At 36.7% G+C, this 24995-nt stretch overlaps 1 protein-coding gene across 1 annotated transcript; it reads left to right on the forward strand.

Annotated features, from left to right (window-relative positions):
• Positions 1–814: 814 nt before the first annotated feature.
• Positions 815–1839, forward strand: LOC143885597 (uncharacterized). The gene is made up of 4 exons (XM_077389804.1): positions 815–913; positions 1000–1147; positions 1292–1474; positions 1595–1839. Exons 1-4 carry the CDS (start codon positions 815–817, stop codon positions 1837–1839), a joined length of 675 nt encoding a protein of 224 aa, XP_077245919.1.
• Positions 1840–24995: the final 23156 nt, after the last annotated feature.

A 24995-nucleotide genomic window follows, 5' to 3' on the forward strand; every position in this document is an offset into this window, starting at 1 on the left:
ATAACAACGCCACATATTTATCAACTACGAATATGTAAGGCATTCATACTAGAACAATGCAATAAACAGGGCAACTAAAACAATATCTAATTTATTAATTATCTATCAGAGTAATCAATGCGGAAACTAAATATCTTTGTCCAACGGACTACATCAATTAAACTAAACGAAATAATTCGATGCTCATTCCTCCTAAAGCTACTCTCTCAATTAAACTGAATAACTGGAAATAAAAACTCCTAAACTAGCGCCCTTGCTCTCACCCGAAGCCCGCGCAACAAGCATCCCAAATGATAATTGTATTCAGGCCTGTGAAGGTGCATAATGCTATCTGTAGTTTCAATATTAGCTATAATATCCCACTGTTTTCATCTCTTCCTTTTGAAAGCAGAAGTGCTAATTTTCTATTTTACCTTCTTTTCTTGTTGCATAGGTGTTGTCTTAATCATATCCTGAGTTACATTGTCAACCGTGATTTTTCTGGAGGGTTATAATTGATTTCAATCTGATACTTCTATTCTTGAATGGTATAATTGCATGTTGTATTCTGGCCCTGGATCTAGTATAGATCTTTCTATGTTGGCTTTGGATACTGATTCCTTATTAATGAGTCCCCTGTTTCTTTCTTAAATTAAATAAAAAAGGCCCCATGTTGTTTACATTTCAAAGCATCATATTTTATATGTGAATTATGGACAGTCTAGTTATTTACTCCTACAGCTTGACGGTCGTGTGAAAACGCTACATCCAAACATACATGGGGGAATTCTTGCTAGAAGAGATCTAGGTCATCACATGGAAGCTCTAAACAAGCATGGAATTGGTGAGTTCCAATGTAGTTGACACCTATATGTATGCAATTATTCATGATTGTGTGCATGAGAAGAAATTCTCTGCGCTTGTAGTTGTTCATGTATTTGCATTTCCTAAGTCTAAGATAATGATATGGTTCTGATTGCTCCCGTCACAGGTAATAGTTGCTAATATGGGTTCTCTTTCAACACTACATCTACAGGGACATTTGATGTAGTGGTGGTGAACTTCTATCCTTTCTATGAGAAAGTTTCCAATACCAGTGGGATTACATTCGAGGATGGCATTGAGAACATTGATATCGGTGGCACTGCCATGCTTAGAGCTGCTGCAAAGGTTACCATTTTAAATCTTCCATGCCAGTTGTCTAGTGTTTTTTTTTTTTATGACATAGGGTCCCCACCCCATTTTAGTGCGGGACTGATTCCAATTGTCTAGTTTCTAATGTATTTATATTGAGATAAAGCATGTTGTTAACAAAATCACAAGGATGTTTTGGTTGCAGTCGACTTCAAAGACTATCCAGCACTCTTGGAATTTCTGAAAGGAGAAAGAGACGATAGTCAGCAGTTCCGGAGGCGGCTTGCTTGGAAGGCTTTTCAGCATGTTGCTTCTTATGATTCGGCTATTTCGGAGTGGTTGTGGAAGCAATCAGGGGGAGGTAAATGTGATGCTTTATCGCTAAGTTATAGGCAAAATACCATTCAAAAAAAAGTTATAGGCAAAATATTTTTGTTTTTGCAAGTTAACAAGTGAGTTAACTTTTTTTCCTTGTTAGAAGACAAATTTTCTCCAAGCTTAACAGGTCCTCTCTCGCTGAAATCTTCGCTTCGGTGTGGTGAAAATCCACATCAAAAAGCCACATTTTATGTTGATAAGAGTCTCTCCGAGGTGAATGCCGGCGGTATTGCAACTGGTATACAACACCATGGAAAGGTGAGAAAAGAAAGTGGTATAGCTTCCTTAGTCTTTATCATAGGTACTGGAAGCTCCCTAGTTGGGTTGGAAGCTTGGTTTGGAATCTAAATTCTTCTCGTTTCCAAAATTTATTGTCAGAATCTAAATTCTTCCACGCTTCCTATTTAGGTGATTTTTTTAAAACGAGTATTTTTCCCTTTTGGCAATGCCAAAGGAGTGTATATAGAACTTGAAATGCTCATTTTAAATATAATCTAAAGAAGTGTATGCAAAACTTTCGACACTCTTTTTTTATAAGATAAAACTTAAAAGTTCTTTTTTTTTCAAAAAACTTAAAAAAATGAATAAAACATCAAGATTTTAAACTATAAATCATTAAAACTTGTAGTTCTAATCACCCATGAAGTCCTCTTTAACTACTTATAACCCTAATTGATATCCCAATGGGCAACCCAAGAGGGGGTTGAATTGGGTTTATAAAAAGAAATTCCCTTTTAAAGTTGAATAGTTAATGACTTAAAAAAAGATTCCAAGTGTAACACTTAAGCACAAACTTTAATGGTTTGCATTCCCTTCACAATATTATTTGGACTAGAATAAATTGTTCAAGGCCTATATTACTAATCTCCCAGCCAACTTAGATGATTTCACCAACATATCTAAAGCAATTAAACCAATAGATTGAACCTGAACTGCTTTTAGGACATGACAACAAAATTGAAGTGTACGACTTGTTAAAAAAAATTGGAATAAACTGAATGATGAATTTCTTTATATACTCACAAGTAGCTGAATTCAATTTCTACCATACAAACTTTTAAGCTAAAACTAATCACTAACTACTTGAATAAGCATGAGACAAATCATGACCTGAATCATATCATTTACTTAACAAATAAGCTATAAGCAAAATCTGTCAATAAGATGAATTAAAAACCCCTAGGTATACAAAATTATTCTTTTCACAAAATGACTAGTCTAAACAAATATCAGAAAAAATCAGGAATATATATTTAAAGAGCAAAAGATCTAAATTCAGAGAGAGATTATGATCAATAAATGAGTTACAGATGCTAATAGCATTTTATATTTAAAGGCAAACAAAACCAGATTCTAATAGGATCTCATAAAAAAATTACAAAATATAATAAATACCTGAAATGTAGAAACGAGTGCTCCTTGTGTTCTTTACTTTCCTTTTCTTCTCAACTTGATTTTCTTGAATTACTCTTTAACTTCTATTCTTATTCTTTGAATTTAAGCTCTGATTTAAGAATAACACCTGATCTAACACCTTAAACCTAAGAATATTACACATCTAAGAAATCTTGCATCGAATTAGAGTTTGGACATGAGAAAAACATGGATCTGAGGTCTTTTCTTACAAAATTGAGACTTGAGAATGAATAGGGAGAAGTGATACAAACAAATGTTAGCAAGATATAGAGAAAAAGAGAAAAATCTTGAACAAAAAGAAGAATTTTCGAACTAAAAATGAGCTATGGTTAGGGTTTTCATAACGCAGAAGAAAAGAACTCGGTTTTCCCACTCTTTCTCTCTCTAGAAATTAGGAAAAACCCTAGATCCTTAAAAATGAGAGTTTAAGTGTATTATTTATAGGCTTTAGTGATGTTGATATTGGCACAACTATTTTTTATGGGCGCGCGGTACGCAAATATTGATGAGCGCGCGGTTCTATCGTGTCCCATATGACTCATACTCTGCCCAGCTCAGGATAAATTCACCCGCCCTTTTGTTTACACTACGTTCCTTACTCGCTTCTTCTTATGTGGCATTTCTACTAAGATTTCGACGAAATTTTGCAGGGACCTAGATGGAATCCTAACCTATCCTAAGATAAAATTTGGGACCCTAAATCACTGATTTGATACGGTTTTGCTCAAACAAGATTATCAAGGGTTTGGTCAAAATGGGGTGTCTACAGAAGCCAACCAACCCTTACCAAGACGTCCCAGGCATGATGGACCTAATAGTATGCCACCCTACCACCACCACCATAGATCAGAAAGGAATAAAAATTATGGGCATGTTAGGCTTCCAGGAATTGTTTTTCATGATTAGTTGGGCATCTAGTGGAGATGAGGATGAAGTCAGCTAAAAATCTGGAAACAAAATCCCAGAACTAGTGTCTGGAGCGAGGAGAAGTTGCTAAATATCAGGAAACCAAAAACTATACTCAAAACCGGATCAACCTTTTAGCAACTTCTCCACTAGTTCTGGGATTATGATTCCGGATTTTTAGCCGACCTCACCCTCATCTCCACTTAGAGACGCCCAATTTATCATGAAAAATAATTCCTGGCAACCAAACGTGACCTATGTCTTATTTAGATGGGGAAATGATATTTTCACCCCCTCTTCGAGTGGGGCGGTGAGAGGGGTGCAACTTGGGTAGGAAAAAAAAGAAAAAGAACAAGAACGAACAATAAAGAAGGGAGAACTTCAAATGAGAGAGAGGTCTTTGACCACAAGTTCAAAGATTTACTATTTTTATCGTTTTCTCTTGAATTTCGGTCCCCCTGCTAAATCTGTTTACGGCTGCCACTAATCTTCAATTTTTTCAGCAACTAATGGCTGAATCTTTGGATCAGGTGGTAAGAAAACTAGTGGGTCGGAATATCAGAGCAGCCACCTCTTTTTTTTAGTTATTTTGACACGAGGATCTTTGGATCTTGTGATCACAAAACATGCAAAAGATGGGTCCCACACGTTGAAAATGGAGAAAACAAAATGCCCAAGGCGTGGCGGTCGATTCACATCAAACAAGCACTTGCTCATACATAAACGATTGGCATCTGTCATCACAGACATGGGTAGGGTGCTTTTGATGTTTAAAACTTATCAATGTGTGAGTAGGCCCAGTCAAGTCAAAAAATAATAATAATTGGGAAGGCATATATTGGCCCCCTTTTTTGGCTTGGGCCAGCTCCCTCTAGTGTATTTATGACTACTCATATACACTAGAGGGGACTGTCCCTACTAAAAAAAGGAGATTACATCATTTCCCTAATATTTGAGACATTTCCTGCATGGTTCTAGTTCTAAAAATGAGAACAATATAAATTAGGGGAAGATAGTCTCTGTCTTTTCAAATAACACTTAAATTTATAAAAAAATATTAGTGGCGGTTTACTTCTGTGGTTAATTGTTGATAATAGGCAGCGGAATTACATCCGTCACGATTTCTTTGAATTAGCAACACCTTTTATTGAGACGGAGGTTTTTCTTTTGTGATCACTAATTACTTATAATGACGGATTTTATCCATCGCCAATGTCTACATATCTTGTAGACTCAACCAATTAATTTAGAACACAATTATCAAATTACCTACTCACACAAGTTACATGTGCATATATTTTTCTCTTATTTGTTGTTTTCCTTATTTTATCTACAATTTTAGTATTTTTCTAAAAGTTTTTTCAACTTTTGCCCAAATTAATTGAGACGGAAGTTTTTTTTTTTTTTTGTCACTAATTACTTCTAATGACAGCCGACCCCAACTAGTTTGGGACAAAGGCTTTGTTGATTTGAGTTGAGTTGAGTAATTACTTCTAATGACGGATTTTATCCGTTGCCAATATCTACATATCTTGTAGTGCTAATCAATTAGTTTAGAAGTTAATTACCAAATTACCTACTCACTCAAGTTACATCTGCATATATTTTGTTGTTTTCATTATTTTATCTATATATATTTTTATTTTTGTATAAGTTTTTGTCATCTCCCATGATGACCTTTTTCAATTCAAGTGATTTTCAAAACATTGATCCAAAACCATTTTTCTAATGGGCCTTGCTATGGATGGGTCTTCGACATTTGGATGATTAGAATTACCCAATCAAGGTTGCTTTTTTATCCAAAACCAATCCATTGCAGGGCCCACTAGATAAATATATGGTTTGAATCATGAACAATTTCACGAAAAAAGTTTTCCACGAAATCAATTTCAGGTATCCATGAATGTTCATCTTTTCAAGAAAAAAATGTAAGAAATATGTTGGGGTCATCTGACTATCGATGCATATCGGTCACATGGATTTATACCCTTAAAATCTCCTGACTTAGACAAGAACTCGGTCATGGTAAAAGGAGTCAACTCGGTGAGTCAATTTGCTTTGATTGACAATGTAGGGAAAAAGGTGAGACTCGGATTCGGATGGAAGCTCTGCCCCGGTAAAATCCAATCGACTCGGACCAGTCCAATGACTCAGGGAGTTTCTAAAAGGATAAAAAGAAGAAAGAAATAAAAAATTGGAGGGGAATTGGGGAAATGATTTTAGCACTCCTATATTTTGATAGGAAGCGAAAGTAGAATGTATTTTTTTGTTTTTAACCGGTGTTGTTAGGGCTTTTTGTGAACTGTAAATAACCTTTTGACAGCCCTTTAAACAATAGAAGACAAGTAGCTATCCCATCCTATTAAAACATTAGAGTGCTAAAATCATTTCCCATATTTTTTTTAATTTTTGCACAAACCCCAGCTGTCTTTTCTTCTCTAATCGCTCGTGAGATATGGTTGTGCTGATATCTTTTCCCAAAAAAAATATATGAGAATAGTTTCCTCTCCCATTCATGAACATAGCAACATACATATAGCCTTTCATCAATCCACGGCAAAAATTAAAGAAAACAGCTCATTTATTTCTTTTAATTCTCGGCAAAAAAAAAAAAAAAAACTCCATCCGCCACCCGGATAAAAAAAAAAAGGCAAATGTAGCCTTGTAAAATCCCAAGTAATAGAACACACTTCACTCTCAATACCTTAGTTAAGCAGTCAAGCTACTTTTAAAATCAAGTATATGTGTACGGATCGGCCATTGCCAGAGCATAGAGGCCTTGGGCTGAGGGAGACAGTTCACGGTCGCCGGTTTCCGGTCGAGGGTGTCAGACCCAGGTGGCCTTTTCTTTGTAATCTCCAAGAGGATACAAATGAAGATAGCTATAAGTGCAATTCCTACTGTTGGGGGAGTGAAACCAAAGAGGAGCTTCTCGGTGACAAGGGGTTTGTCTTTCAATATGGGTTGCCACAAAAGGAGAGAATTGGTCTCCATTTTATTGATTGGATTTTTAGGTGAGCAAAGCTTCTTAGCTCTCAACGGAGGAAGAGCACATCCTTTTATTTGCCTTTTGTATCAGCTTGGCTAATGAAAAAAAATGACACCGGAGCAGGGTGCGAATATCAAAACGAGAGGGTAAGACATATAGTGGCTTTAATGATTGAACAAACAGGGCAACCCAGTTGTTTCCACATATGACATACCCACGGATCTCTAGTGATGAAAAAACTAAAAAGTGGCCCTTTGTCAGTAACTAGTTGCAGACCCGTGCGATGGGGCGAGAAAGAGATGGTGGACAAAAATTAAATTAATTCAGAAAAGTCAATAAAATAAGAGTTGAAATACATAAAATTTAATGGAATTCTAATACATAGCTTGAATCTTGTGAATTGATACGCTTCTCTTCGGTGTACAACTTAAAGCTCGGTAGCATATTCTTATGGGGATGGATGGCAAACCAAAAATCCCATATAGGCAACATTAATAACATGATGTCTAGAATTAACTCCCAGAAAGCCATGTAAGAACGCAAAAAATGTGAAGAAATTAAACATGATCTCGAGTCTCGACAAACCAACAAAAACACTAATGGTCAATTTGTGTTTGCAACCCAGATGCATTTTGGGAGCAATTTCTGTATTAGATTGCATTCTACACACAAATTCCACCCAATATGCAATTAGGTAGAAGCTGGGCCAAGTTATGATTAGCTCTAATCTTAATTGGATCAGATTGGATGTAGATTCTAGAGAGAATAATAGAGAGGCAGAGAAACCTAAAATTAATCAAAGAAATAGAAAACTTATGAAATAAAAACAAATCACCCTTTATTCAACAATGAACAGTTACATAGGTTTTATGACTACTAAACCTTTTCTGCCTTTGTCCTTAAAACCTCGAAAAGGAGTATTTAAATACTAATCTACTTAGCAAGCCCACCATGAAAACTGGATAGTTGCTTTGTAAGAACTTTATTGAGTACTATTGACTGGAATATTGGGGCATTTCTTTGTATACATTTGAAGTGAGTTAAGAAACATAAATCTTTGATGAAGAGACGGGCATTCGATCAGAGATAACCAGGCCTTCTCAGACCAAGTTGGGGAAGCCAATTTTGTACCTCCAATAATTTTCAGAAATTTAATTATTGGGACCTTTGTGAGAGCCAAACCCTAAAAAATCAGGCAAAAAACACCACACAAAATAAACTCTAATTAGCCAAACAAAAATTATTTTATTAATTAATTATAGAAAATTACAAATTCCCTCTAAATTTCGGATCTCAGAAGCCTAAAATTACACCTCAACCGATAAAAGATAATGAAAAACAAATTAGGACTTACAATCGGCGTCGAATACAAATTGAAAACTGTTGGGTATATAATATAACCCATGTATGTTCTAATATAAGCCCAATAAGATAATGGACCGGTGTAGTGGGCCTATTTGGGCTAGAGCCCACTAACCTATTAAAACCCTAGTGTATCTAAAATATATAGGGGCTGGAGGCAACAAACTTGGTATTCCAAATTAGATACCTTGGGTGTAATGCTTCAAGCAACCTCTTGCTTGACCTAATTACTCTAACAATCTTGAAGCATTAAGAAAAACCCAAAATACGTTTTTGGCTTTTCTTCATCTTTGCTTGGAATCGCTTTACACCAAACCTCTTGGATTTGGTTTTTTGTTTCACACGGCAGTGGGTCTCTCTCGGATTCTTATTCGATTGACGTTATATCGGACGGAGGGGATCGTTCTAGCATTAAAAACCCAACACCGTCTTGGCTCCATCATCATCAACGGTGGTCACAGCAACGACGGCCTTCTCTTTTCTTAAGCCGGTGGAGCAGGTTCTTCTGTAGCAGGTGGGGGGACATCGGATTTTTCTTCTTCGCTTGGATTGGAAGGTTGTCTTGGTGGACAAATCAAATCCTTCGATTGAAACAAGATAGTTTTGGTGGAAACCCACACACAGAGACGTTGTGAATTCTGAGACAATATAGACGTGGGTCTCTTCTAAATTTCAATCGTTATTTTGAGGTGGGTTGCCTTCTTGAACCAGCTACTTTGTCGATTTGGGGTTCTCTTCAATTTCTCTTTGGAAGTGGGCTACCAAACGATTTGGCCATGGGTTTGGGCGTGGGTTACGTCAATTGAATTAGCCGTGGGTTTTATTCCACTCGGCAAGAACAATGAAACCCATCTCGTGAGAATTTATTTAATTTTTTCCCACAAGGAAACCCACATCGTGAATACCTCCTTTCACACCAGCTCCCCCACAAGATTGTGGGTTTGTTGTAATCTGATGCAAAAACCGTGGAGAAATTCCAGTTATTGGGCAAGATTCTAACGGTGTGAGAGAGGAGGAGAAACCACCGACGGCCATCTTCTTCCTCGGATCTGCTGTATTTTGGTCTCTCTCCTTTGAACTCACTGCCGTAGGTTTAACCTCTTGCCGCCGTTTGGATCTCATGAATTTGGAGCATCTCCATCGTTGTCTCCTTGATTTCTTGAGGAGTGAGATTTGTTTTGGAGTATCTCATTTTGAGGTTTGGGGCAATTTGGGTTCTCACGGCAGTTGCAAAAATCAGAACATCTTGGTTCTTGGTGGTGGCAGAGAACCTTTCAAAGCCAAATTAGTGGTGGCCCAAATCACTTGATGTCAAGTTGATATTGTAAACCCTTGTTGGCCCTTTTTTTTCCAAAGCTTGTCGGTTGAATAACTTTCAAAGCTCGTTGGCCAATTTCATGAGGAGCAGAAGGTGCAAAGTCAAAGGACTTGCAAGGCTTTAAATTCTTGGGCTAAATTTTTGTTAGTCAAGTTTTCCGAATTTGCCTTGTTGAATCCACGCTACTGTTGATACACTCTTTTGGAGGTAGTGTTGTTGGTGGGATCCTTGTGTCATAGTCCCTTGTGGCCACAACTGTCGCTTTGCTGAATCTTGGGGTCTAAATACCATTGCCGAACCCTTGGTGGACGAAAATCTTTTTTGGCCGCATCCCATGGGGCTGAATATTCAACGGAATAATTTGGTGGAGGAATCGTTGGTCCCAAATTTCTCTTGGATTTGCGGGCGGTTCACACGGTTCAGTTCTTGGATTCGACTTGGATTGGGATGGTCAAACTTCAATCCTTTGGTGGATCCGAGTTTAATTCCTGGAAGCGAAAGACTCAATTCGGTCTGACATACGTGAATTGTTTTTACACCGTTTTGAGTACCTTTGCTGAGATGGATGAAGAAGTTGATGACTCTCAATGGCTTAAAGATGAGGATTTCTGCAAAGACTACTTGTTGAATTGTCATTCAGACCGTTTTGCAGAAACCTCTAGTAAATATAACACTGCTAAAGACCTATGTGACAACTTAGATGCTTAATTCAAGGAGGAGGAATTCATGGATTTCAAGTTTCAAGAGGACACGTAAATCACTCCTCAAGTAACTAATCTAGAGAATTTGAGATCTAAGTTGCATAATGAAAAAATAGTAGTCTGTGACTCGTTTCTTGTGGGTGCAATCATATATAAGTTACCATCTGCATGGCACTCTTTTAAAACTAAAATGTATCGGAAAAACGTGCAAGTGGGACTGGATGATCTCAAACGATTCATTTGAATCGAAGATGAGAATCGAGCTAGGAATAACTTGGGGATGGTTAGACAGCATCAGTCTGCTGCTAATGCGGTAATATATCCCAAGAAATTTTCTCGAAAATCCAAGTCACCTAAAAGTGAACATCTCAAGTTGGAGGCCAAAAAGACTATATTTCAGAAAAAGAAGGGCAAGTGCCACAGCTGTGGGAAATGGGGTCACTTTGCTGCAGTGTGTAAACACCCTAAGAAGGCTAAATCTGACACACCACAAAAGGACGCTCATATGATGGTCGGTAAGACTGCGCCTAAGAGTTTTGTTGCTATGTTGGGTAACAGTAAGGTCAGTACTTCTTCAGATTGGTGGTTAGATACAGGAGCCACTTGTCATGTTTGCAACTCCAAAAAACTACTAGTTGATATTGTTGCCGCAAAAGAGACCGTTACAGTGGCCAGTGGAGCAGAGGTAGAGGTGACTCACGCTGGTACAGCAAACCTGGTCCTTTATTCAGGACAAATACTAACTTTAAAAATTGTTAAAGTAGTTCTTGCTCCTCAAAAGAATTTAATTTCTATTAGTCTTTTAGACTATGCTTTTAGACTATGCTGGCATATGTACTTCATTTATGTGTGGTAGAGTAACTTTGATTGTTAACTCATACTATTTTGATTGTGCATATTTGATAGATGATATGTATGGTTTGAGTTTAGAACATGAGACTGTTAGTTATGATAGTTCACCGCTCATTGATCCTAAGTTGTTACACTACCAATTGGGAGATGTGCACTATTAGAAAATGGTCCACCTTTCTATCACTCATAAGATACCATTATATATGTCAATTAAATTTCACAAGTGTGAGAGTTAAGGGGTGATAGAGAAGGAGAAGATACACATTGACAGGGTTCAAGGAATTCTGTGCAAGGAATTATGTGCCTCTCAGGGAGTAATCCTTGAAACTACTGCTCCTCTCTCGCCTCAATCAATTGGCATAGCTGAGTGTAAGAACATGACGTTAACTTCAATGTTCAACTCCATGTTAATGTTAGCTGGCATGCCTAGTTGCATTTGGGGAGAGACAGCTTTGACTGCAAATCACATCCTAAATCTCTATATGCTCCTTCATGTGATAGAGTACCCAAGAATTTGGTGAGGACTTTGTGACCTACCAATTGGAGAATGATCCATCATCCTATCAGGAAGTGATGAGATCTAGGGACTCTATGTTGTAGGCAGAAGCCATTCATGATGGAATGAGCTCTCTGTTGGTTATCTAACTTGGTAGATAGTCAATTTGCCAATGAGCCTAAGACTATGGGCTGTAAGTAGATATTTCTTTGTATGTGATTATACAAAGCTCGTATAGATGTTAAGATCTAACAATCCTTGTATTGGTCTTAATCATGCACTTAAATTGTGACATTAAATTTTGACTAAGTAGTAAAGAGCTTTGGGTTTATGACCAGTTACTCGGATAAATACCTTTACTATCGTTTTGTGTCGAATAAGGTCATGATTATTTGCTTGTATGGAGATGAGATGTTGATTCTTGGTTCCGATCTCTCTGTAGTGAGTGACGTGACACTAACCTTGAGTAAAGAATTCGACATGAAATACCTGGGTGTTGTTGACATCATTCTTGGTATAAAAGTAAGTTTTGGAAGGCAAGGGATTTTCCTTAGCTAAGCCCATTATATTGAAAAACTACTTTCTATATGAGTATACAGTGAGTGCAAACCGATTGAGACACGATTTGATTATACCAAGAAACTGATTTCTAATGAAGGAGACAGTGTGAATCAGTTAGATTATTCTAAACTGATTGGTAGTCTCATGTATTCTATGAGTTGCACTAGGCCAGACAAAGCCTTTACAGTTGGCATGCTGAGTCGTTTCACTAGTAATCCTGGCTATGAGCACTGGGATGCCCTTATGAGGCTGCTGAGATACCTTAAGGGTACTCAAGGATATGCTCTATGTTATAATGGCCATCCTCCTATCCTGGAAGAATATTCTGATTTGTCATGGGGATCAGAATTAGGGGACAGCGAATCTACTGCTGTTGTGTGGAAGTCGAATTGGAACTTTATGCTCTCACTTCAGTTGCAAATGAAGTAGAAGAGAAAAAGAATCTAATTATGGTTATGGACATTCCACTGACCCCGTTAAGGATTAGATCCTTTAGTGTGTTCTGTGATATTCAAGCTACAACTATGGTTGTGACGAACTCACTCTTTAATGGTAAGAGGAGACATTGTAGGCTGAAACATGACATGCTGAATTATCTCATTGAAAACAGGATTATCACTTTGATTGATATGAGATCGAAGGATAATATGGCCGATGCTCTCACAAAGGGACTGACCAAATATCGAATATTTAAAACTGTGGGGGAGATGGGGTTAAAGTTTGTATAAACAGGACTTAACCTACATCCATGTTATTTTGAATCTTCGAATCTCCCTTTTGGCCAAGATAAGCACTTAATATGTTTCGACGAAGTTTACAGTTGTTGTGTGTCATTCCACATTTGATGACATGTCCTTTTTGGAAAAGGTTGTACATTCCAAACTTGATGATACAGCTTAACTCAAATATGGATAAGATGACTGTAACATTCTAAAAAGAAACATAAAAGGATTCTTTGCAAAAGAAACTAGTTGGTCTTGTTCTTTAATGAAACTTGACAATTAGGAATGGTTATTTGCAAAAGAAGCTGTTTAGGTCTTGTTCTTTATTGAAACTTGACAATGATGCTTATGGTGAGATTGATACTGATATTTTTTCAGCCATTTTGAATGGTACTAAGTTCTTCTTCAGGTAGAACTAGATACTTTCGTGAATTATGGAATTGTACTAAGTTCTTCATCAGGTAGAACTAGATACTTTAGTATTTTTCACAAATGATTGGATTCATTTTCATGAAATCCATATTTGGTAATTCACAGGGATTGGCGAAAAATGAGGAGCTTGTCTTGATTTGGACTTTGATGAAGATGACTTACTTGATGAGTAAATCTTCTAAAGTCATAAAGACTATGCTTACATTTCAGTATGCATAGAGTTCACTTTTTGTGGAACTTTATTTTGGATCTCGATGAGAATCATACCTCATGAATGAATTCATCTAAGATCAGTGGGGTTCACTTATATGTGAAACTACCTTGTGGTTGAGTTTAGCTTGTTGTATATCTAAAACTCTTGGTTTGTCATAAAATGATTCATGTTTTCAGTTGGATTACAGATCTTTTATGATATAGACCATATGGTGATGTGGATGATTCAATATTTTGTTTTGAACATTACACTATCTATCTATTGGATTGTGCTATATGTAGAACATAGGAGGAGATTGTTGGGTATATAATATAAACCATGTATGTTCTAATATAAGCCCAATAAGATAATAGACCGGTGTAGTGGGCCTATATGGGCTAGAGCCCACTAACCTATTAAAACCCTAGTGTATCTAATATATATAGGGGCTGGAAGCAACAAACTTGGTATTCCAAATTAGATACCTTGGGTGTAATGCTTCAAGCAACCTCTTGCTTGACCTAATTACTCTAACAAAAACTGTATTCCTTATGTGGCAACAGGGCTTATTGCGGCTATGGCTCTGCTGAGAGAGAGAGAGAGAGAGAGAGAGAGAGAGAGAGAGAGAGAGAGAGAGAGAGAGAGAGAGAGAGGTGTTTATTAAGAAAAACTATTTCCACAGGATGATCTCAACCCAGTTCCTCGATAAATTGGAGGGTTGTGATCATCCTATGTAAATGATTGACTTTTTGAAAAATACTGACTATATAGCAACAGAGCATATAAAATCTCAAAAACTCAAAATACTGAATATATGGCAACAGAGCATATAAAATCTCAAAAACTCAAATATACATACCAGTGAGAAGGAGATACACGGAGGCCAAGAATATATGGGAGCTTAGCGTAAACTGAGACGTGAAGAAAGTTAGAATTGGAGTTTTTGTCGCGTTTCTGAAGGCTTTCTTGCCGCATGCTACTGTCTTGATACAGCCTCTGATTAATCCCACGATTTATTTTTCCACCCCAATCTCTGCTACCTGAGAAAAAAAGAGGTAAAACAGAGTCATAAAATCACACGTAAAGGATTTGTAAGAAAATACAAAGACCAAAGAGGAGCCCAAAAAGACAAGAAAAAAAAACACAGATAAGGAGAGCGTGGGAAGAGTAAACGTGCAACCCTAGGGTTTATCTAAACATTGTAAATGCGTGGGAAGATGTAGCGGTTCATTGGGTTAAAAGTTAAATCATGCGTTTTTCTACACATCCATCCAAAGAAGGACATATATCTTAAACAAAAAATAATGAATAATTGAAATATATAACAAATGTAAGCCCAAAAACAAAGGAATTCATGACATTTCTCCAAACAAATCATGAATCCGAAACAAAAGTAGAAATAAATAAGTTGCAAGGGCAAATAAAAATGCTCTTCGATCCACGGGGCAGAAGGGAAAAAAAAGCTGTTAAAATTTAAACTTAAATAGCTTAATTGAATATATGCAAGCAAAGATTTTAAAAAACAAAACACATTAAGAGGTAGAAAGAACTGACCGACCATCTATTTGTAACTAAAATAAATAAATAAAACAAATCAACTAAATTCTATGGGTAAATGAAAAAAGATATGGAAGGGAAATGAAAAAAATAACCATCTGAACCTCTTTGAGAGACCCATGAAACAATGTCCATGACAACCCTGGCTGCATTAAGTCCAACCAACCGCTTCTCTTTGCCAATTGAGGACCGTATTTTATTTTATAAGCAAATCAGAAATATCTGCATAATGAGGGCATTGACTCCTCTGAAATTGATCACAGCACCGTATTAACAACTAAACAAATTAACAAATTACTCCATTATTTGAAAATTATAACAGGAGGCACCAAACAAAAGTTTGGTTTATGTGAAAAAGAACCATGCCGAGTTGCAGCATAAGCTGTATCGAATCCCCAAAAAAACATAGCGGAGGAGAATGGGGAAAAAATACGAATTACTAACCCACTTTCATCGAATCCTTATCTCTTCCTCTAAGATGATATTGATTGTTGAAAGAGAAAAGAGTTATTCTCGGATATTTTTGCAGAGTCCAATAGATATTTAGATTTGCAGGTGGTTTTGATGGAGGAAACCAAGCTGTAGACGGGGTTGGATGAAGTCCATCTGATTTGTCGAGGTGCATGAACTGATTTGAGAGTCATAGTTCTTGGGTATAATGGATTGGAATGCGAAATGGAAGGTTTTCACTTAGATAGAAATTCTTTAATATCCATTAATATAGGATATTGCTGGGCGGTTTTCATTTGAAAAAAAAATATCCACTAATATTCATTGTAGAGAAGGGGGTAAACGAAGGATATGAGGCTCAGTTTTGGTAGTGCCATTTTGGAAGGAAAAACGTTTGGGCTGCACTACATTCATGGAAATAAATCAGGGGTGAAATATTTATGGAAATATATACGGGTCAAACGTCATCTAATTATAAAGTGTAGAGGGGAAGGAGTCGTTTGGAAATCTAGGAATCCAAATTAGTAGGGAAGATTGTGATTACTTCTTTTTAGCTTTTTTATAAAACAATTCAATGCATACAAACAAAACGTTCTTAGCATTTATTTCTCCAAATTAGTAGCTATTTATAAAGCAATTCAATGCATACAAAAAAACGTTAAAGAATTCTTTTATTATCTATCTACTATAATAAGCTGGATGGAAAAGACGAGAATATTTTGATTTTTTTTGAAAATTCTATGAGAATTACACATCACTTTTTTTGACTTTTTTTAACAAATGCACCCATTCAACACACATATTTTCAATCCTACCCCCTCTTTTATGCTTTTAACAAAGGCATCCATTAAAGCCATATAATTTCAGTCTTACCCCCCTCTTTTATGGTTTTTTAATAAAAAATCTATAGGGTGATCTTAACCATCCGATTCAAGAGGAATTATGGAAACATCTATAGATTGGAGGGCTAGGCTCAACCTAAGGAAATGATTTTTGGGCACAACCTATTTATGTTGTGTTCTATCACATGGACGGTTTGGATCAACCTATGACGTGGTTCGTACAGTTCTTTGTCGGCCCGTGCATCACACAGGGTTTTTTACTAGTTAGATATATACGGGCTATACACAGAATTTCGACTTTTCCAAATTACAGGATGGAGGAGGGGCTGACACGTGGCAGCACCACGGCGTAGAGGATTCCGGTTTACTTATATATATATATATATATATATATATATATATATATATATATATATATATATATATATAGGATTTATGAATGAATGTGAACGAAATGAGGATTGTGGAAATGGGGATTTCGCTTTCTATTCTGATTCTCTAATAATGAGATTTTATATGTTGTGTGGGGCATAAATTCCAGTATTTTTTATAGAGTTACGGTGGGGCCTACTTCATAGGACGATCCAAACCGTTTGTTTGTTGGCTGACAATGTAAATAAGTTTTACCCAGAAAATCATTTCCATAAAATAATCCTAACCATCCACTCTGCAGAATTTTCTATAATGTGCAGTCCCTTCTACATATTGGACGGTTAGGATCACTTTTTAATTTTTAATCATATGCATACCTGATGTCCAATCTAGATGTGAATCAGATCATACGAGTTATCTTAAGATGTTCTGGAAGATCGCTAGTTTTGATCACACATAGATGCCCCGTATGTCCTCTTCTACGAGACAAACATTGTTTTTTTATACTATTGTTAAATTACATTTACACCCCCTCTACTTTCTGACACATGCACTTTTACCCGTCCTCTTCTACGAGACGAACATTGTTTTTTTATAGGGTTATTTACTGTTACATGTTGCAAATTTGAAAAAATGACGAGAAAATGTTGACTTTTGAAAAAACTCTAGAAAATGCTATTTTATTTAAAAAATGATTTTTTAGGACGAAAATACCCCTAACCTTACTTTAATCTTTCTCTTCTTTGTTTTTACAGTTTTACTCTTTTACTTTCACTTCCAGGTTTTACACTTTCATTTCTGGTTTTTACTCCGACCCATTTTGTGTGAAACGGCCTCATTTTCCAGCGACAGAAGCCTTCTTCTCCGGCGAAACATCTTCATTTCTCCGGCATATGCTCATTTGTCCTGAGATGGTAGAAGGAGTTCTCTAGAGACGCCCTTTTCTCATTTTCTTTTTCCTCCTCCAAAGGTATACGAAGGTATTTCTTTCTGTCTGTCGTAGATGAGGCAAAGCAAGGTACTTGAAGCAAAATGTAAGTGATTAGAAGGCAAAAATGATACTCGAAGCCAAAAATAATGCTAGTTGAAGCCAAAAAAAAGGTACTCGAAGCCAAAAAATGATAGTCGAAGCCACAAAAATGTTAGTCAAAGACAAACAAAAATTTACTCGAAGCCAAAAATAAAATTTACTTAAGCCAAGAAACTAGTCAATGCCAAAAAACAAATTACTCAAAGCCAGAAAAAGTTACTTGAAGCCAAAAGTATTTATCGAAGCTAAAAAATTTTAGTCGAAGCCAAAACGTGTTAGTCAAAGCGAAAAAAGAAGTTAGTCGAAGCTCAAAACGCGATAGTCGAAGCCAACAAATATTTTTCGAAGCTAAAATATATTAGTCAAAGACGAAAAAAATTCCAAATGTTACTGGAATTCAAAAGTTTTAGTCGCGGCCAAAAACATGTTAGTCGAAGCAAAAAAACCAGTTATTTGAAGCCTAAAAAAACTTAGTCGAAGCGAAAAACACAACAACGAATGTTACTAGAAACACATTTTTCACTTCAACCAAGTAATTTTTGGCTTCGAATAACCTGTTTTCGCTTCGAGTACCTGTTTTTGCGTCGAGAAGGAGAGGGGGAGATCTCGAAACCCTTTTTGAGAAAGATTTGATGAGGCAGAAGGCCGATGTGTCCAATTTTGTGCATTTCAACCAAAAAAAACCTTTGAATACTCTAAAAAATGAGAGAGAGAGAGATGATGTTAGATGGAGTTCTGAAAAACAATAGAAATATAGGGAGAGAGGGAGCATGAGATTTCAGGCTTATCTTCTTACGTATTGCCGGAGAAGAAGAAGCACTTCAACTAGGTTAAAAACAGGGTTCGAACAAAATGGGTAAAAGTAAAACTGTAAAAAAAAAAGAATAAATGTACTAAGGGGCATTTTGGTCCTAAAATTTTGATTTTTTAATAAATCAGCATTTATTCGTTTTTTTCTCAACAAGTGACATTTTTATGTCAATAATGCAACTCTCCGACACGAAATAGTAAATAACCCTTTTTATACCATTGTTAAATTACATTTACACCCCCTCTACTTTCTGACACATACACTTTTACCCAGGTGGTTCTAAACGTGACAAGTACACCCCATCTAGTTCCATTGGGTTTTTTTAACTGGATGGACCAGATGGCGGGGTGGAAATGAACAAGAGCTAAGGCCAAGGTTATGGTTTCATGAACAAGAGCTAAGGCTAGGGTTTATAACAAAGTAGATCTAAGGTCTCCAATCACAGGAACAAAGAAAGAACAGAGTGAAATGACTCGAAATAGCTTCAGCTTATAGCCGGAATCCAGCCAAAATCTGACCGGAGAAGAAGGCATGTGACCAGAGAAAGAGGGTTTGAACGATGGATTTAGGGTTTTTTTACTCTCTCTCTCTCTCTCTCTCTCTCTCTCTCTCTCTCTCTCTCTCTCTGAATTTGTTGCAATGGCTGCCACGAGGAGTGCTACAAAGAAGAGTTTTAAAGATCCCATTTCTCCTAAGCTTGTGCCTGGCAATGTCTTGTTTGCCCTATATATAAGTTAGTGATGGCTATACTTTGTTAAAAAGAATCTGCAAGCTTATCTTGTTGCTTCTAAATTAGGGATGGTAATTAACATTGACGTGATTACTGAATCTTGTGCTTCTAAATTAGGGATGGTAATTAGCGTTGACGTGATTTGATGAATCTGGAGACATGTATAAAATCTTTCTTGTAATAGAATAATTTAATTAGAGGAAATACATGAAAAAGTTAAAAATCACAATAAGCCTGCATTTTATTTTCCCAAGAATAGAAAACCCGTGTTTCCCTTTTTATTTACCACCTGGCCACTCTCCTTTTAAGAATGGTAATACCCCAAACTTCCTAAAATTTACGAGAGGATGCAATCAGTCCTAAAACGAAGACTTCTCTTTCCATTATTTGTTTTTTTTTCTCAAAAAAAAGAACTTTGAATCCATTTTTCCCCTAAAAACCTTCTTTCACCGCCCCCCCCCCCCCCCCCCCTGTAACGTGATTTGTCATCAAGAAACATTAAAGTCTGCCACAATTCACTTTAAAAGGGGGCAGATAATCATAAGGGGGTGAAAAAATCATCTCCCTTCTTTAAATGGGAAGAATCAATGCAAATCAAAGATCCTTGGCCAAACATTCAATCTCTACCAAAAATCGCAATCAATTTCGCTTCCATCTTAATTTGCAAACAATTTTCCTTCCTAAAACCCACCACAATCCGTTTTTTCAAAAACCCTAAAATCTTCTCGATTGATCCTCCTCCAACAGCTATTTTCGGCCATTTTCACTCCATAAAAACCCATGTAATGATTCTCTTAAAACACAACAACTCTCGCGAGAAAATCCACACCAAAAGTTGTCTTTTCTCAAACATTTCCTTCTCATTTCTCTTTTTTATTTATCTGCATTTTTTATTCTCATTTTACAACTCAGACAGCATTTAAAAAAGCCTTCAAACAGGGTCTCCGAGACCCACCTTCATCCTCTCCTTCCCTAGTTCATCGGTTCATTCGCATCTCGGAAGGCTGCAAAAGGGGAAGCCCTAAAGCTATTTATGTTGTTAATTATTCATTTCTTTTTACAGATTTATTCTCATCTTGTAAGTATGTTCTGCTATATCACATATAACAACTTGAAAGCTGTGAATTTCTTTACGCATTTATAGTGATGTTTCTGCAATCGTTGAGTTTCTTCTCAAAATGGTTTGGATTACTAAGGTGGCTAAAATCTGTAGATTTTTCTTTCTTAATTTACCCGCATATTTAATAGATAACGACACCGTAACGACACCCATTTCAAGGTAATAACTGTAGGCTCAATTGAGATAACGACACTCATTCCAAGGAAATAGTTCACAAGCTAATTTTTTTTATAGCAAGACCCATAAAAAAATAACCATAAATTCAATTTGATAACTCTTGGTACCTGCCTTTTTGTACCATTAAAGTCTGGCATCTCAACACCAACTTGCCCTTTGGCACCCTCCTTTTAAACAACTTCTAAGTCCGGTACCTTGGCAACCACCTTTTCGCAAACCCAATCAAATCTTATATCAGATGCCAACACGCATCCCCATCCAATCAAATTTAGCATTGGGTGCCTAAAAGGCATCCCCCCAATTGTCCCTCCCAAACAAACCAATATGAAGATCGAGTGCTCTAATAGTTAGCAAGCTATGACCCAGATCATTCTTAGGCAAAACCTTGACCCCTCGATGGTCCCTCCCGGCGGGCAACGGCCTGGCCCCTCATATGTTGCTCATGACTATTAACGCGACGTCCGCCCAAGACCCGCTTAATAGTCACATTTTTTCAAAAACTCCAGCAATAGATTTCTGCTCAAGGACCTGACAGCAAGACCTCTTGGAGAAGGCTGTTGCAACTAAGGACCCGATGAAGGCTTGCGCCCCTATCATTAGTCCTCATTGACAAAATGATGTTGTGTCTCTGGCTTTAGCATTCACGTGATAAAGCACTCTCTACCAAAGAGGGACATCTGTAGACACACCCAGTATCTCGGACCTATCCGCGAAATGCCTTCTGCGATGGTCCTTGCAAATTCCATCATACAGTGATATAATGGTCACGGAGTCAATTTAAGCTTTTGATTCTTACTGTCCATTTTTTACCTCAGAAAAATTTAGTCATTTAAATGGTGAGTCTGTGAGAGTTATTTTTTTCATTTATCTTTGGCTACTGATATTCGACCTGCAATGTTTTTATAGTGACACTAAATCCTCTCGTCGTTTACTATTTAACCAGTAGACATAGGTTATCACAATTCCCAAAAATGCTCTCACAAGCTCATTACAAGGAAAGGACAAGGTGAATTGGTGTAATTAATAAAATTAGATGTTGCCAATATTAGTAGCCTAATCTTTCTATGTCTGGATATTTTTTTATAGGAGGTTTTGTCATCTCGTGGAACATAATTTACATATACATAAACCACATTATAATATTATATAATAGCATAATGATATGGTAACTAAATTGGGAACAGTATGGATCTAGCAAATAGCCTCTTCACTAGGCCTGTAAATGGACATTCGAAAATCCGATTACCGTCCGCAACCGAATCCGTTTAAAGCGAATATTATCTGAATCCGTTTGAAGCGGATATTATCCGAATCCGTTTATGAGATATCCGGCTCTTAGCGGATACGAATCTGGTAAATGGTACGTTTAACATCCGAATCCGAGAAGTACATCCGTTTATCCTGAATATCCGGATCCGGATCCGTATATCTGAATCCGTATCCGAATATCCGGATCCGAATCTGAATCCAAATCTGTATCCGAATCCGGATCCGTATCCGAATATCCGGAATATCCGTATTCGTATATCCGAATCCGTATCCGAATCCGTGAAAATAATTTTCTTAGAAATAAATCCAAAATAACTACAATAGAAACAATTTTCGTGAAAATTATTTTCTCTTCACATTCTAGAGGGAAATTAAATGAATATGGTTACTTGCTTTAAGCCTTGGAGGTAGGGGTGTTCATTATTCGGTTAAAACCGAATAACCGAACCGAACCGAATTGGTTCGGTCGGTTCGGTTCAGTTTCGGTTTTTTTTATTTGGCAATTCAGTTATTCGGTTTCGGTTTCGGTTATCTCAAAAAAAAATTCGGTTAACCGAAATAATGATAAAAATCATTATTTTTTCAAAAAAAAAGTGTGATATGGGCACTCCAAAGGATGATCAAAACCGTCCATTTGATTGATCACAACTTAATTAGGTTGTGCTCCAAAAATCATTTTGATTGGATGATCCTAGCCCTCCGATCGAAACCAAGATTTTGCTTTTTTCCCTCTTTATTAGAATTAATTTAAGAGAAAGTCAACTTGAAATACCAGAGAAATTATTTGATGCCCGCCCGTGATGTCACGTCAAGGTGGTACGCCAGAGGTATCACCCTTGATATTTGATCCAACAGCAGCCTCTTAAAAAGTGATCTGTTGTTGGATCAAATATCAAGGGTGGCACCGCTTTGACGTTACTTCACGGTCGGGCATCATATAAAAATTCGGAATACCATATGGGTTTTCAGTTTTCTAATAGGGAAATGTTATCAGCACTATGTATTTTGATGAGGGCACTCCTCACTTTATTAGAAGTATGGTATGGACAGCACTATATGATGATCCAAACCATCCATTAGATGGGCCACAGCCTAAATAGGTTGTGCCTCAAAAATCATTTCCATAGGTTATAACCCTCCTATCTGAATGTTACAGTGTTGATCCTAACCCTTTTCAACTTGCTCCTCTCATTCATGTTGCCTTTTAGGAAATCCCTTTCACCATTTACTATTGATGGTGAAAGTGATTTCCTACATAATTGTTCTCTTCTTCTATTCTCCATCACTTCTCTCCACTCTCCTTCATGTAATATGTTTGCCTTTTTACCATTTACTATTGATGGTGAAAGTGACTTTCTGCCTAGTTGCCTCTTCTTTTATATTTTATTATTTATCACCAGGCAACTGATTGGGCGGTTAGGATTGCTTGATTGATGCCATGGACCATCATCCCATTGGTCTAATTCTAGGGCGGTAGAAAAATGTATGCGGGAACAAACTCATTGTCACAAATGACTAAAGTGCGATGTGGATATACGAGGTGGGGTCCACAATCTAGACTTGAGCCTTCACGCGGTGTTTTGCAAATTTAGTCCCACATCGGGAGAGAGGAGAAAACTTGTGTGGAGCTGTGGGTATAAATACGGGCCGGGGGTTAATGATAAAATTGCCTTAAACAAATGAGTAAGGAAAACAAAGCAAACGGTGGGACCTGTCCGCCGTGCTTATAAAATGTTTTGCGGATTTAATTCGGGTATCTGTTCATGAATTCGGATTTTGCGGATTTAAATTCGGATATCTGTTTATGAATTTGGATAAAAACGGATACGTTCAAATTTGGTTTTCTGTTTATGAATTCGGATTTGAATCCAGATAAACGGGTATGATCGAATTTGGATATCCGTTTATGAATTTAGATTCGAATCCGGATAAATGGATACGGATAATATCCGAATTCGAATAATATCCGTCGGATGCGAATTCGGTAATAAATTTTAATTATCAGTCGAATTCAGATACTGAAATTTGTAAACGAATTCGAATTCGGATATAGCACTATCCGATTCGAATTCGATCTGTTTACACCCTTACTCTTCACACATAAATACTACTTGGCTTTTTCTTTGTTCCTTTTTTTTTTTTAAATGGGAAAACTACCCCTCTCTATGCCATGTGGCGTACAGGGATTTATAAAGTACAGCTCTCGGTTAGGCAATGCAAGTTTTCCTAGCATCACTCTATACAAAATATATGGATTCCTTAGATGAAGAAATTTACACTATAAGATATTTATGGCTAAAGGAAAGTTTAAGAGAAATTTATTTTACAAGATGTTTAATAGGGATAAAGAAATTTATGTTATAAGGTGTGTCATAGCTAAGGCCTTGTTTGGATTGCAAGAAAAACATTCCTGACAGAAGAAAAAAAAATTCGTGCAAAATTTTCTTTCTACAATTTAGAGGGAAATAATATAATTATGCTTAATTTAAAAGGATTTTATCATTAATTGAAGGTGCCTCTAAATAAAAATTGAATAGGGTTGGTTCCGAATATCTTTTCCATGTGTAAAAAAAGTAAGAAATTTTAGATATATTTTTCCTTTCCAAACTTTTCCACAAAATGGCGAATTGTCATAAGCAGGTTATGAATTAAGACTCTTTAGACTGGTAGACAAGTGTATGAGATACTTCACCTAGGCCCCTTCATGAGTTTAGATTTTTTTTCACCATTTCTTATATTTCTAATGATATATCATAATTGTAATTCTCTGATATGCACTGATCGAGGAGCGGCATTCTCATCAAACAATTAAAAGGAAGATTCGATCCCCTTCAATTCTGAAATTTTAAAAGAGGCTTTAGTGGAAATTTTGTTCCTTTGGTTTTTGATTTGTGGAGGAGATTAAGGAAAACCAAGACTTAATAGTGGATCAAAGTGGCAAGAAAGATTGGCCTTGCTTAATTAACTCAGCTCTGATGTAACTGACCTTAGGTTCTGTTTCACGTTTCCATCAGCAAACATGGCATTTGTTTTGAAAAAAAAAACAAAAGAATCATTAAGATCACGTGAATGCATCTTTGAAAGGTTGTGACTCGTTAACTTCCTGGAGATCAAGTAGTTCCTTATTAGGTCTAGCAGATATGTTCATGAAGTGTGTTTGAATCTCAAGTCCAAGATGAACTTAAGAATTGCGTGGCG

The sequence above is a fragment of the Tasmannia lanceolata genome, unplaced genomic scaffold (genome assembly GCF_043159265.1).
Source record: "Tasmannia lanceolata isolate RefF3 unplaced genomic scaffold, GAP_Taslan_0.1 ptg000008l, whole genome shotgun sequence".
Classification (NCBI taxonomy): Eukaryota; Viridiplantae; Streptophyta; class Magnoliopsida; order Canellales; family Winteraceae; genus Tasmannia; species Tasmannia lanceolata.

Bases quoted from the DNA above. Each gene is read 5' to 3' on its own strand.
- LOC143885597 (XM_077389804.1), top strand. From the start codon at position 815: ATGGAATTGGTGAGTTCCAATGTAGTTGACACCTATATGTATGCAATT. The intron at 1,148-1,291 runs AGGTTACCATTT...CATGTTGTTAAC, and splicing joins CATGCTTAGAGCTGCTGCAA to AAAATCACAAGGATGTTTTG. The intron at 1,475-1,594 runs GTAAATGTGATG...CCTTGTTAGAAG, and splicing joins GTGGAAGCAATCAGGGGGAG to ACAAATTTTCTCCAAGCTTA.